This window comes from Pituophis catenifer, unplaced genomic scaffold, assembly GCF_029215685.1.
Source record: "Pituophis catenifer annectens isolate HBS135680 unplaced genomic scaffold, rPitCat1.0.hap2 SCAF_4, whole genome shotgun sequence".
NCBI classification, from domain to species: domain Eukaryota; kingdom Metazoa; phylum Chordata; class Lepidosauria; order Squamata; family Colubridae; genus Pituophis; species Pituophis catenifer.
Window position 1 is genome coordinate 70,396,482 of NW_027256884.1, and position 12,910 is coordinate 70,409,391.

The window sequence follows — 12,910 nt, forward strand, 5'->3', positions numbered from 1 at the left end:
AGTTTGAAAGCACGTAAAAAATGCAAGTAGAAAAATTGGGACCACTTTAGTGGGAAGGTAACAGCGCTCCATGTGCCTTTGCCATTTAGTCATGCTGGCCACATGACCACGGAGATGTCTTCAGACAGCGCTGGCTCCTCAGCTTAGAAACGGAGATGAACATCGCCCCTAGAGCCGGAAACGCATGTGCGGGGGAACCTTTACCTTATAGCCGAATAAATAAACCAATAATAATCACCAGCAGGAGATTATTAAACCTAAATTATGGAAGTTTGCTAATATCAAGTTCTGTGTACATGTACTTGACAAAAATAAAATCCCACTTATATTGACTTATTCCCCACAATGGGAGGGATGCATGTTACACCTTGGCTACAGTTTGCTAAATCTACTCAAAAGGTATATACAGTAGTGGCCAAAATTGTGGAAACCTTTTTGGGAAAGTGTATTTTCTAAAACTAGCTAATAACACCACTTTTTTTTGGAGTAGTACCATAAAATTATATATCAATGGAAGGATCATTTAATCAAGAAGTTTAAGTGTCTCGGGAGCAAATGAGGGTAGAAAGGAACAATTTCCTTAGCGTGCCTTCTGATAAATGATTTTCAGCAACCCCTGATCAACACTTTATAACAATATCCTAACATTTTTTCAAAATTTCAGATATGTTCATGGTCTACCTATGAGCATCATTTTTACCTCTGTAATCCCCATCATAGTCACACCTGAAAAAAAAGCTACTTACCATCTATTTATTTTTATTTATTTTACAGAATTTATATGCTGCCCTTCTCCTGAAGGACTCAGGGCGGCGAACACAGATTAAAAACATACAATAATTAAAACCCACTAAAACCAGATTAAAATAATAAATAATAAAAACCCAAGGATCAGAATCAGCCCAATCATTGGAATAACCAAGTCTTCAGGCCTCAATGGAAGGAGCGGAGATCCGGGGCTGTCCAGAGCTCGGGTAGTTCATTCCAGAGGGTAGGGCGCCCACGGAGAATGCCCTACCCCTGGGCGTCACCAGACGGCATTGCCTGGCCGACGGTATCCTGAAGAGAGCAACCCTATGGGAGTGGACAGGACGGTGGGAAGCAGGCAGGAGATGGTCCTGCAAATACCCTGGACCTAAGCCATGTAGGGCTTTATAGGTCAATACCAGCACCTTGAAGCGGATCTGGAGGACCACTGGTAGCCAGTGCAGCTCACGCAGGAGAGATGTTACATGGGACTAATGAGGAGCTCCCGTAACAACCCACACGGCCGCATTCTGGACCAGCTGGAGCCTCCAGGTGCACCTCAAGGGCAGCCCCATGTAGAGGGAGTTGCAGTAATCCAAGCGGGAGGAAACCAGGGCATGAGTGACCGTGCAAAGGGCATCACGGTCTAGAAAAGGGCGCAACTGGCGCACCAAGCGCACCTGTGCGAAAGCCCCCCGGTCACGGCTGTCAAATGGTCTTCTAGGGACAGCCAGGAATCCAGGAGGACACCCAAGTTGCGGGCCCTTTCAACGGGGGCAAGTACCTCCCCCCCATCAAAAGTGACAGGACTTCTAGAACACGGGATGCCGGCATCCACAGCCACTCAGTCTTGGAAGGGTTGAGTCTGAGTCTGTTCCTGCCCTTCCAGGCCTGCACCACCTCCAGGCATCGAGACATCACAGAAAGGGCATCCCCGGGGTGGCCCAGGGTGGAGATATATAATTGAGTATCATCAGCATATTGATGATACCTTACCCCGAAACCACGAATGATCTCACCCAGCGGCTTCATATAGATGTTAAAGAGTAGGGGGGAGAGAACCGACCCCTGAGGCACCCCACAAGTTAGGGGCCTCAGGATGGACCTCTGTCCCCCTGCCCATACAAACTGCGAGCGACCTGAGAGGTAGGAGGAGAACCACTGTAAAACAGTACCTCCTACCCCCAACTCTCCAAGTCGCTGCATTAGGTCGATGGTACCATGGTCGATGGTATCAAAGGCCGCTGAGAGGTCAAGTAGGACCAGGATGCAGGAACAACCTCCATCCCGGGCCTGCCAGAGATCATTTACCAAGGCGACCAATGCCATTTCTGTGCTGTGCCCACGCCGGAAACCTGATTGGTACGGGTCTAGATACTCCATTTCCTCCAGGAACTGTGGGAGCTGTTGTGCCACCACGGTCTCAACAAGCTTCGCAATAAGCGAAGGTTGGAGACGGGCCGATAGTTGTTAAGCGAGTCTAGATCCTGGGCAGGCTTCTTGAGGAAGGGTCGAACCACCGCCTCCTTAAGCAAGGTGGGGAAGACTCCCTCCCTCAAAGAAGAGTTGACAATTGCCTGGATCCAGTCTCCAGTCACCTCCCGGGCAGCCGAAACAAGCCAGGAAGGACACGGATCCAGCAAACACGTGGAGGCACCCAGTCTACCCACGATCCTGTCCACTTCATCGACAGAAACAGAGTTAAACTCAACCCAGGTGTTACTCCCAAGATCTACCCCAGTCTCCCAAGTGGATTCCTCCCAGTCAGAGTCCAATCCAGTCCGGATCTGAGCAATTTTATCATGCAGAAACTGTACAAAATCCTCAGCTCTGCCCTGCAAGGGGTCTTCTCTCACTCCCTGATTAAGGAGGGAGCGGGTCACCCTAAACAGGGCGGCTGGGCGGTTTTCCGCAGATGCAATGAGAGCGGCGAAGTAATCCGCCACTTCCATTGCCACAAGATAAGACCTAATATGGGTTCTTAGCTGTGTTCGATCAGATTCAGACCGGGGAGGACCTCCAACACTCCTCTAGGCGTCTTTTCCGACGCTTCATTTCCCGGAGCTCCATGGAGAACCAAGGGGCCACCCGGGATCTGCGTCGGGTCAGAGGCCGCAAGGGTGCGATTCGGTCCAAGGTGCCGGCAGCTGCCTGTTCCCAGGCTGCCACCAGCGACTTGAGCGAATCGCAGGATTGAGATGCGGGGAATGTCCCAAGCTCCGTCAAGAACCTCTCTGGATCCATCAAGCGCCTGGGGTGGAACCTTTTCACTGGTTCCGCCTCCCAGCGACGAGAGTTGGCAGATTGAAAGTCCAGTCTAAGGAGGGAATGGTTGGTCCATGACAGGGGGGCGATGGAAAGCTCCCCCCTACCCCGACCATTTATCCAATGCCCAGAGAGAAAAACCAGGTCGAGTGTGTGTCCTCCCCTATGAGTTGGGCCCTGAACCATCTGAGTGAGGTCCATGGCCGCCATGGAGGCCATGAACTCCCGAACTGTCTCAGATGACTCACCGATCGAAGGCAGATTGAAATCCCCCACAAGCAAAAGGTTGGGGAGTTCAACTGCCACTTCGGCCAGGACATCGAGCAGTGCGGGCAGGGCTGTGGCTGCGCAGCTGGGAGATAGATACGTGACCAACAAGCCCGAATGAACTCCATCTACACTGTATCTTAGTCATATTGTATTGTACTTTACAATATCTTTATATTATAAAGATGAATTATGCAGTAGCTAATGGAAACAACATAATTGTGTAATCGCAAACAACATTCTTAAAGACATAAAATGACTAGCAGCAACATAAGGTCACCTAGAAATACGGTATGGCCCACTGAGGGCCCTTATGGTCCACATCTACTCTAGAACAGGGGTCCCCAACTCCTGGTCTGCGGACCTGCACCAGTCCATGACAGGCCAGAAACAAGTGAAGCTCCATCTGCGGGATGCACACGAAACCACACATCCTTTGGTCCATGGAAAAACCTCTCTCTACGGAACTGGTCCCTGGTGCCCAAAATGTGGGAGCCACAGCTCTAGAACACTGAAAACATATATTGCTAATGAAAATTAAAGATTCTCTCTATAATCTATGAATGCATAAATAAAATTAAAAGAGCATAAACTCACAATATTTTGGTGCTATTTTGTAAAACAGACAAAAAACCCTCTCTGTGTTAGTATACCACAAAATTTAGCTATGGAATCAACAGGATTCAATCCCTCACCTGTTTAGCTAAATTTAATATAATATCTTCCATTGAACTAATATAATACAAACCGACTTACACAATTTGTTACTAAATGTTGTAGGTTATTTATCTACTTAAATGGCTTTAAAAGAGAATAGTCTCATATGAACTTTTCTATTAGTGAAATAATTCATGATTATGTAATGAAACTCCTGTGTTTAAAAATAAGGTGTTTTTGAATATAGCTTGCTAAGAGGCAAACATGGCAGTGCTATTGGCTTTATGTCTTATAATTTTTGCAAACTATAACTAGAAAAAGAAAACTGGAGCTAATCAAATCTAGGTTGGATCCTAGCCTCTTATGCTCCTAATTTAAAAGTGCTTCACTTTGCCTTGATTAAGTTCTTTTGTTAACTGGAGGTTTAGAAGTGTAACTGATAATCATGACTCTAATAAAACAATTTAATTTGAGATATCTTGTCACAATTATTTAAAATAACTGACAGCTAAAATTAAAATAATACCATCTTTTGTTTTTTTAAACATTACTAGTTATAGTTTCTTTCCTCAACATGTATTAACCTTCTTTAAAAGAATACTATATTGAATATAGGTAGTCCTCATTTAGTGACTGTTCAGTGATGAAAAAGTAACTTTGCAATCAATCGTCATATTTACTATCTTTGCAGGTCTGTAAAGCAAAGGAAAGCTGATGTAGGATCATAAGCATAGCTGCTGTTTTACTTAGTGCTTCACTTAACGACTGAGTTGCTGGTCCCAACTGTGGTCTAAACAAAGACTATCTATATAACTTTTCCGGACTGATTATCGTAATCAGTGCTGCTTATAGTGTTAGCTGTCAGACAGGTGTTAATTATTATTCATTCTTCCCAGCACAAAATTAAAGTAAGACAACATACCTGGCTACGGCTTCACTGTACACAAAGCCAGCATCTGCTCTCTTTACAATTTCAAAGCAGAGATCTGCACCATCCATACTGCATATAAAAAGTATTGAAAAAGTATTTATGAAACATGAAACTGACTTTCAAAGTAATGTTAATATTCAGAAATGGACACTTTTAAATTATTTTCTAAATAACTCATAATTTATACTAATTGAAATTTAGATTGCTAGCAGCTCGTCATCTTTCTGTTAGAAGAAAAACATACAGACTTTACAGTGCAATCACTAACCAATGATTTCATCGCAAAACACAATACAATTTTGGAGAAACAGTCTCAGTTACAGTTACTGGCGTTTCTAAATTCTTAAATGCAGAATTTCTGAAAAGTTTGGCCACAGGCTTCTCTCTTCTCAAATCCCAAAACAAATGAATAGACATTGAGAATCCATGAGTAACTTCTGTATGTATTCTCCTATATTAAAGGTGGATGTTTTGACTAGGATGATATAGGTTCAAATTCTAAATGAGCCACGAAGTTCATTGCATGATTTTGCACTATTTTGGCACTACTTCACATGATTGTAGTGCAATCAAAAAGTCTTGAGTTCTTGGAATAATGATGGTTTATTCGTTTAGAAAAAAGATAAACAGAGCAACCTAACATTACAGAACTGTTAGCCTTCTCATTCAAATTCATGTACAGAAACAGAATGAACTTCTAATTGAATGCCATCAAGTTAAAGTTAGGGTTTTGCCATTTACTGTTTCCAAAATCATCTGGAAGGCTGCTATCATTGCTCTCAGTATCTGCCACCTGAGATAATTGCTTCACTTAGTAAATGACAAAGCTGTTTAGACTTAATAAATTGTAGTATTGCTAAAATATGATGCAAAATAAAAGATCTACAGTAATATGTAATATTGCCTACAAGATTATCCTGGTAATTACAAAGACATACTATTAGTCCTTGACTGACAACCATTCGTTTAGTGACCAAAGTTACAATGGCACTAAAAAAGCGACATGAGCATTTTTCACACTTATGACTGTTGTAGCATCCCCATGGTCACATGATCAAAATTTGGACACTTTGCAACTGTCATGTATTTGTATGGTTGCAGTGTCCTGGGGTCACATGATCATCTTTTGTGACCTTCTGACAAGCAAAGTAATGAAGAAACCAGGTTCACTTAACTACTGTATTACTAACTTAACATCTGCTGTGATTCACTTAACAAATGTCATAAAATGGGGCAAAACTTACTTAACTGTCTTGCTTAGCAATAGAAATGTTGGCCTTAATTGTGGTCATAAGCCAAGGACTATCTGTATTACAACAGTTGAAGTATATCTTTAATATTCTTTATAATTCAGTTGAAAATATTGTAGAACACAGCAGTCTCAATTTAAATTGAGACCACAGCTCTTTCTCTCCTGTGCCAAGCAATGTCAATCAGAGACAATTAACACTAAAACCACAATATATAAGGGCATCCACTCATCACCAACTTTTCACCTGTTATTTCAGTGGTATGTCTAGGGAAGGAAAAAAGAAACTATATGCTGCATCCAAAAATTCCATACTCTATTTGCTCAGTCAATGTATGGATTAATGCTTTTTTTTTGTAAGACAATGGCAGCTCAATTTTTGAATTTATGTAAAAACAAAATGAAACAATCCAATTATGATCCCAATAATTTTTTATAGAGTGATAGAAAATATTTATTGGTTTTCTTGTTTCTACTTTGCTGGAAGTTTTCAAAGATGCCATTTAGAACAAAGCTTCCTTCCTTCCTTCAGTAATGCTTTTATATACAATAAATAATTCTGAAAGTAGAATTCTGAAATATCCTGTGGAAAGTTATTGGCCAATTTCTTTGTTATACATGGGTGTTAACATTTTGACAACTTAGTTTCAATATTATCAAATGAATTGTTGAATTCATTAAAATGCAGTATTCTAATCCATCATTTCTGTGTAAAAAGAAGTTAGAACCTGGGAAAGGTATGAGACAGTATTAATGAAGGAAGGCGGGAGAGACTGAATTTGGAAAAGAACTTAACAGTCCTGAAATGGAAGAAAGCACAAAAAAGACTCAAAATAATCATGCATGGATTTTAAGATGGATCAGACAGAAATTTAGACAAGATTCCAAAATTCCATTATTCTATTAAACTACAATAAGGCAATAAGGTAGTGTGTCTGTTTCTTATACCAGAACCTCAAAAGGCTAGTACTGATTTATCAAGGAATTATTTCTTCACCCATCAAAGACGTGCATTTTCTCTTCCAGTACTTATTCTGACTTTGGAATCACCTTATCAAAATATACTGTATTTTTCTAAGTATAAGATGCTCCGGACTATAAGACGCACCTACCTTTTTTGTGGAGGAAAACAAGAAAAAAATCTGCCTTTGCCTCCCAGCAATTTGCCTCCTTGCAGCAAAGAGCGGAGGCCCAAGTGGCAATAGGCAATGGCAATCCCCGCAGCCTGAAACAGCTGAGGGTCAGGAGGCCGATCCAACTGACAATCAGCTGCTTGTGCTAATCAGGCTGTGCTGAAGTTGAAACCGGCTGTTTGCTGGAAGGAGGTAAATTGCTGGGAGGCAGAGACCAAAGGGTAGGGGCTGGCAGGTGGGCGGGGCTACATTTGGTGTATAAGACACATCCAAATTTTCACCCTCTTTGGGGGGGGGGAGTGCATCTTGTACTCTGAAAAATACAGTATATTTGAAGTATCAAGGCAGTATTGCTAGTGTTGTCTATTGCATAGTACATTACTGTTTTAAATGGAATAATTCTAATATAGATGTACTAGTTGTAAGTTTCCTTACATTTTTAAAATTCATTTAAATATCTTATAATAACTATTATTAGAAAAAGTTACTTTTTGATAGTGATTAAAATGTGGGGCTAATAGGAAAAATAGTTCATTCTTATTCACAGAAGTAATTGGATGATGCTGGGTCAGTCACTCTCTCTCATGCCAACCTACTTTATACAGCTACTGGGGAAAAGAAAAGTGCTATGTATGCTACCTTGAATTCCAGAATGAAAATCAGGATATACATTTAATAAACAAACAAACAAACATTTCTAATGGTCTGTGTCATATTACTAGTTAAAATTCCCATGTATTTTTGGAGAAAAATATTTTAAAGTCAAAGCTACCCCAAAACTAATATATATTTAGATGACAACATTTTCTAAATATTTTATAAAATTACTAAAATGCCAAGAATATTCTTATGGGATAGTTCCTTGGATTTTCTTTTTCAAATTACATATATGATATGAAGGCATATTGTTAAGTGGGGTGAATGAGGATGCAGCAAGCCAAGCAGTGAGTGACAATAGCTCTTTAATGTAGAGTGAGAATCTAGCAACTGACCTGGGGAAACAGCTCCCCTTATATACCTTGCAGCTGTGGTGGTCAGCCAATCAGCTGATGGCTAGTTTATTCAAACTTCCTGCCAAAACTTATCTACATAACACTCCTCCCCTCCCAGAAGTCACTTGGGGTGGACATAAGCATACATAGTCCGCAGGTGACCGGGGCATGTCCGCACCCTAGTTGACCTGCGCAGTTCAGTCGGAGGTGTGGCGTCGAGCGAGTTGGAGGAACTCCCTGTTTCTCCCTGCTCCGCCAATGGAACCTCCGAGAATTCATTGTGGGCGGCGATTTCTTCAGCTGATTGATCTTCCGTGATGGGGCGTCGCTGGATGTCGGGACTGCCTGCTAAATCCTCCATTTGAATCAGGCTTGAGTTAGCTCTGGAGTTCTGTTGGTAGCTAGGGAGCAGTTCATCAAGGATGGCTTTTGTGTCAGCGGCTAATCGCCTCCATAACTGATCGATGTGCTGGCGCCCAAACTTCCCATCTCCCATGTCTACCCTGTAAGACTTGGGCCCGGTTACCTCCGTAATTATCCCAGTTTCCCATAGGGGCCCATTCCCGTAATTTCTTGCGTGTACTGGAGTCCCTAAAGTGAACTCTCTAAGCTTCCTATCTGTCCCTCTGAAGTTGTCAGGAGAATAGCTGGGGTGTAGCCTGTCCAGGACTCCTCGGAGCTTTCTCCCCATTAGAAGTTCTGCTGGGCTTCGGCCTGTGGCGGTACATGGTCTGGCGTGTTGGGCCATTAAGAATCTGTCTATTCTTTCCTGCCAGTCTCCGGGGCCTAGCCATGAGATGACTTCCTTAGCCGTTCTCATAAATCTCTCCGCCAATCCATTGCTAGCCGGATGAAACGGGGCGGAGAGTACGTGCCTGATCCCCAACTCTGCCAAGTACCCCTCAAACTGCATGGCTGTAAACTGGGGCCCGTTGTCTGAAACTAAGATGTCTGGTAGGCCATGGGTGGCGAACAACTGCCTTAGCTCCCTGATGACTGCGTCGGTGGTAGTGGCTTTCATAAGTCTAATCTCCAGCCACTTTGAGAAGGCATCCACAATGACCATAAATATCTGCCCATGGAATGGGCCAGTAAAATCTATATGGATCCTGGACCAGGGACCCTGAGGCCGCTCCCATCCCTTTACCGGTGCCGTAGGGCAGTCTGGCCTAGATTCTTAGCAGGGCTGGCACTTCCCCACCCACTCAGTGATGTCCTTATCCATTTGGGGCCACCAAACATAGCTCCTAGCTAACCCCTTCATCCTCACGATCCAGGGGTGCCCCTCATGCAACAGATTCAAAACTTTTCCCTTAGGCACAAGGGAACAATGACCCAATCGCCCCACAATAGACAACCCGCTTGCATTGTCAGCTCGCCTCTTTTGTTAGCAAAGTGTTTGAATTCCCCGCTCTCAGTCTTTTCTGGCCACACCCTCGTGACCCAACTCGTGACTTTCCGAAGTACGTGGTCTTTGGTTGAAGCCCTTGCCACCTCTGCTGACGTGATGGGTCCCGAGTCCCAGACATCAATCAGCAGGACTGGGATTCCGGGTGTGGGGTCTTCTATCTTGTCCGGTAATGGGCAATGGCTGAGGGCATCGGCGTTGCCCATGCTCACCCTGGTCGATGTACCAGGCGATAGGAGTATGCTGCCAGGAAGATGGCCCAGCGTGTCATCCTGGGGGACAGGGCTGCCGGGGTGGGTCGGTCCCCTGCTATGAGACCCAGAAGGGGGCGATGGTCCTTGATGTGGTCGAAGTCTCTGCCGAACACGTATTTGTGGAACTTCTTGACTCCTGAGATGGCTGGAAGGGCCTCCTTGTCAAGTTGACTGTAGTTCCACTCGGCGCTTGAAAGAGTCTGGGAGTAGTAGGCGATGGGTGCCTCTAGACCGTTCGGTAGTCTATGGCTCAGGACAGCCCCCACGCCGAAGGGGGACGCATCACAGACTAGAACAAGGGGAAGCGTAGAGTTGTACTGGATTAGAAAACTCTCGGTCGACAGGAGTTTCTTTATGGCGGCAATCGCGATAGCCTCAGCCTTCCCCCAAACCCATGTGGACTTCTTGGCCAACAGTCTGTGCAGGGGCTCCGCTACTGTTGCCTTGTCCTTTAGGAAAATCACATAGAAATTCAACAGTCCCCGGAAGACTTGTAGTTCCACCTTGTGTTTGGGGGTGGGGGCCTGTTGGATCGCCCTAATCTTGCTCTCGGTGGGGTGTATGCCGGTTCCGTCTACCTGATACCACAGGAATCCACAGAAGGGACTGTGATCATGCACTTATTGCGTTTGACCCTGAGTCCTGCACTTCTGAACTTTCCTAGAACTTGTCTAAGTCTCTCCCCTAGCTATTGTTCGTCCTCTGCGGTGACGAGCACGTCATCAAAATACGGAACCACCCCAGGGATCCCCTGTAACAGTCGCTCCATGAGTCCTTCGGGAGAAGGGCGGTATAGAAATTTAATAAAATAAATAAAATAAATGGTGCTCTGGAACAGTCCGGGAGCTATGCTGACTCCGAACTGGAGTCTGGTACACTTGAAGGCACCTCTGTGCGAAACTATAGTCTGTGCCTCTGCGGTAGCACCATCTACAGGCAACTGCTGATACGCCTGCACAAGATCTAGTTTTGCAAAGATCTTTCCAGGCCCTAGGGAATGCAGCAGATGGTGTACGATCGGGACCGGGTAAGCGCTCTGCTGGAGAGCCTTATTGATCGTACATTTGTAATCTGCGCAGATGTGCACAGACCCGTCAGGAATGGGGGTCATGAAATGGGTCTCCCACCGGGCATGATCGACTGGCACTAGCACCCCTTGCTTAATTAATTTGTCCAGCTCGACATCTATCTTCGGCTTTAGGGCGAATGGTACCCGCCTGGGCTTCAACCTGATGGGGGCAATATTGGGGTCGAGATTGAACGAGATAGGGGTCCCCACTTACTTGCAGAGCTGCTCGTCGAACACGTCCTGGAACTCCGGCATCAGGTCGTCTTTCAGGGTGCTTCGCACGTTGCGGACTCTGGTGAATCCCATGCCCAGGGCCCTGACCAGTCCATGCCCAGGAGGCTTGGGAGCTTTCCGCTGACCACGGTGAGGGGAAGCTGCTCCTGGAATTCCCTGTACTCCACCTGGAACTCGCAGATTCCTTCCACAGGGATGTGGTTCCCCTGGTAATCGCGCAGTCCGAGCTGCTGGTGTCGTAGGTGCCATTTCTGGACGCTGGGGACGGCCTTCTTGAGCTTGTCCCAGGACATGATGGTTATTGGGGATCCAGTGTCGATCTCCATTACACACTCATGTCCCTCGATTTCGACCATCGTGTAGGTCTTCTCTCCGGGGGATGTGCAGGTCCGGCCGATTCGAATGGTGCAGGCTTCGAGGTCCTCGGATTTTGCGCCCCTCCTGTGGCCACCCTTCTGATTGGTATTCTTCCTCTGCGCTGTCTCTGATTGGCTAGCGTTGCTCCGTGGCTTGTAATTGGGAGTCTGCTTGGATCTGCAGACTCTAGCGATGTGACCCTTCCGATCACATTGCCGGCAAATGGCATCCCGGAACTTGCAGGTCTGGCGCGGATGGGGTCCCCCACAGCTGGCACAGGCGTCTCGGTGACCTCGCCGGTCCTGCCGGTCCTGTTCGGTTCGGCAGACCTCTTCATCCGACTCCTCCTCGCTCTCCGTGCATACGGTCTCCTGATGAAACGGGGCTGACCTCTGTGCAGTTCTGACCTGTGTCGTCCCCTATAGTCTCTCGGCTGCTTTGGTAGAGGATTCTTGAGCCCTTGCCTCATCTAGTGCGATGTTCAATGTTAGATTCGTCTTTGCGAGCAACCTCCTCTGCAAGTGAATATCTCTCACTCCGCAGATTAGTTGCTCTAGGAGCATCTCATCTAAATCTTGGTACTTGCACTGGTTTGCAGCCTTGTGCAGGGCAGCGATGTACTCGCTGAACGATTCTCCCTCCTGCTGCATGCGTTGCTGGAACTCATACCACTGGATGTATTTCGATGGTGTCGGGGCGTAGTGGTCCTTCAGCAGCGTCTGGAGCATTTGCCACGAGATGGTGTGGACTGAGTTCGGTTCCGACAGGGCTTTGGCCATGTCGAACATCTTGGGTCCACAATGGCTCAGGAACAGGGCTTTCTTTCGCACGTCGGGCAGCCCCTGTAGATCGCTGGCCACCAGGAAGCATTCAAAGCGGGACATGTAGGATCCCTTCTCTTCCGTTGGGTTGAAAGGCACTGGTGGTACGTAGGCAGACATCGTCGGTAGATTCTCCAGGTACTCCGCTCGCTCGTCTGGCTGGATTCGGGATTGCAGCTCTCTTGTCGGCTCGTGGCTTCAGCTCTTTCCGTGGCTTCTGGCCTCAAAATCCCACCTTCGTCGCCAATGTTAAGTGGGGTGAAGGAGGACGCAGCAAGCCAGGCAGTGAGTGACAATAGCTCTTTAATGTAGAGTGAGAATCCAGTAACTGACCTGGGGAAACAGCTCCCCTTATATACCTTGCAGCTGTGGTGGTCAGCCAATCAGCTGATGGCTAGTTTATTCAAACTTCCCACTAAAACTTATATACATAACACATATATTTTAATTTCTTCATCTTAAAACTTAAAACAGAGCTTATATTCTGATTACTAGTGTTTTGTGGAATCTCAATAATCCATTTTCC

General features: G+C 45.6%; 1 protein-coding gene across 4 annotated transcripts in view; it reads right to left on the reverse strand.

The window, feature by feature from the left end:
- The window catches only part of CASK (calcium/calmodulin dependent serine protein kinase), a 293,839-nt gene that overhangs the window by 165,236 nt on the left and 115,693 nt on the right, over positions 1-12,910 (reverse strand). For all 4 annotated transcript variants that reach the window (XM_070944234.1, XM_070944233.1, XM_070944232.1 and 1 more), the window contains exon 4: positions 4,859-4,936. In XM_070944234.1, coding sequence (XP_070800335.1) covers positions 4,859-4,936 — 78 coding nt within the window. The remainder of the gene's footprint in view (positions 1-4,858; positions 4,937-12,910) is intronic.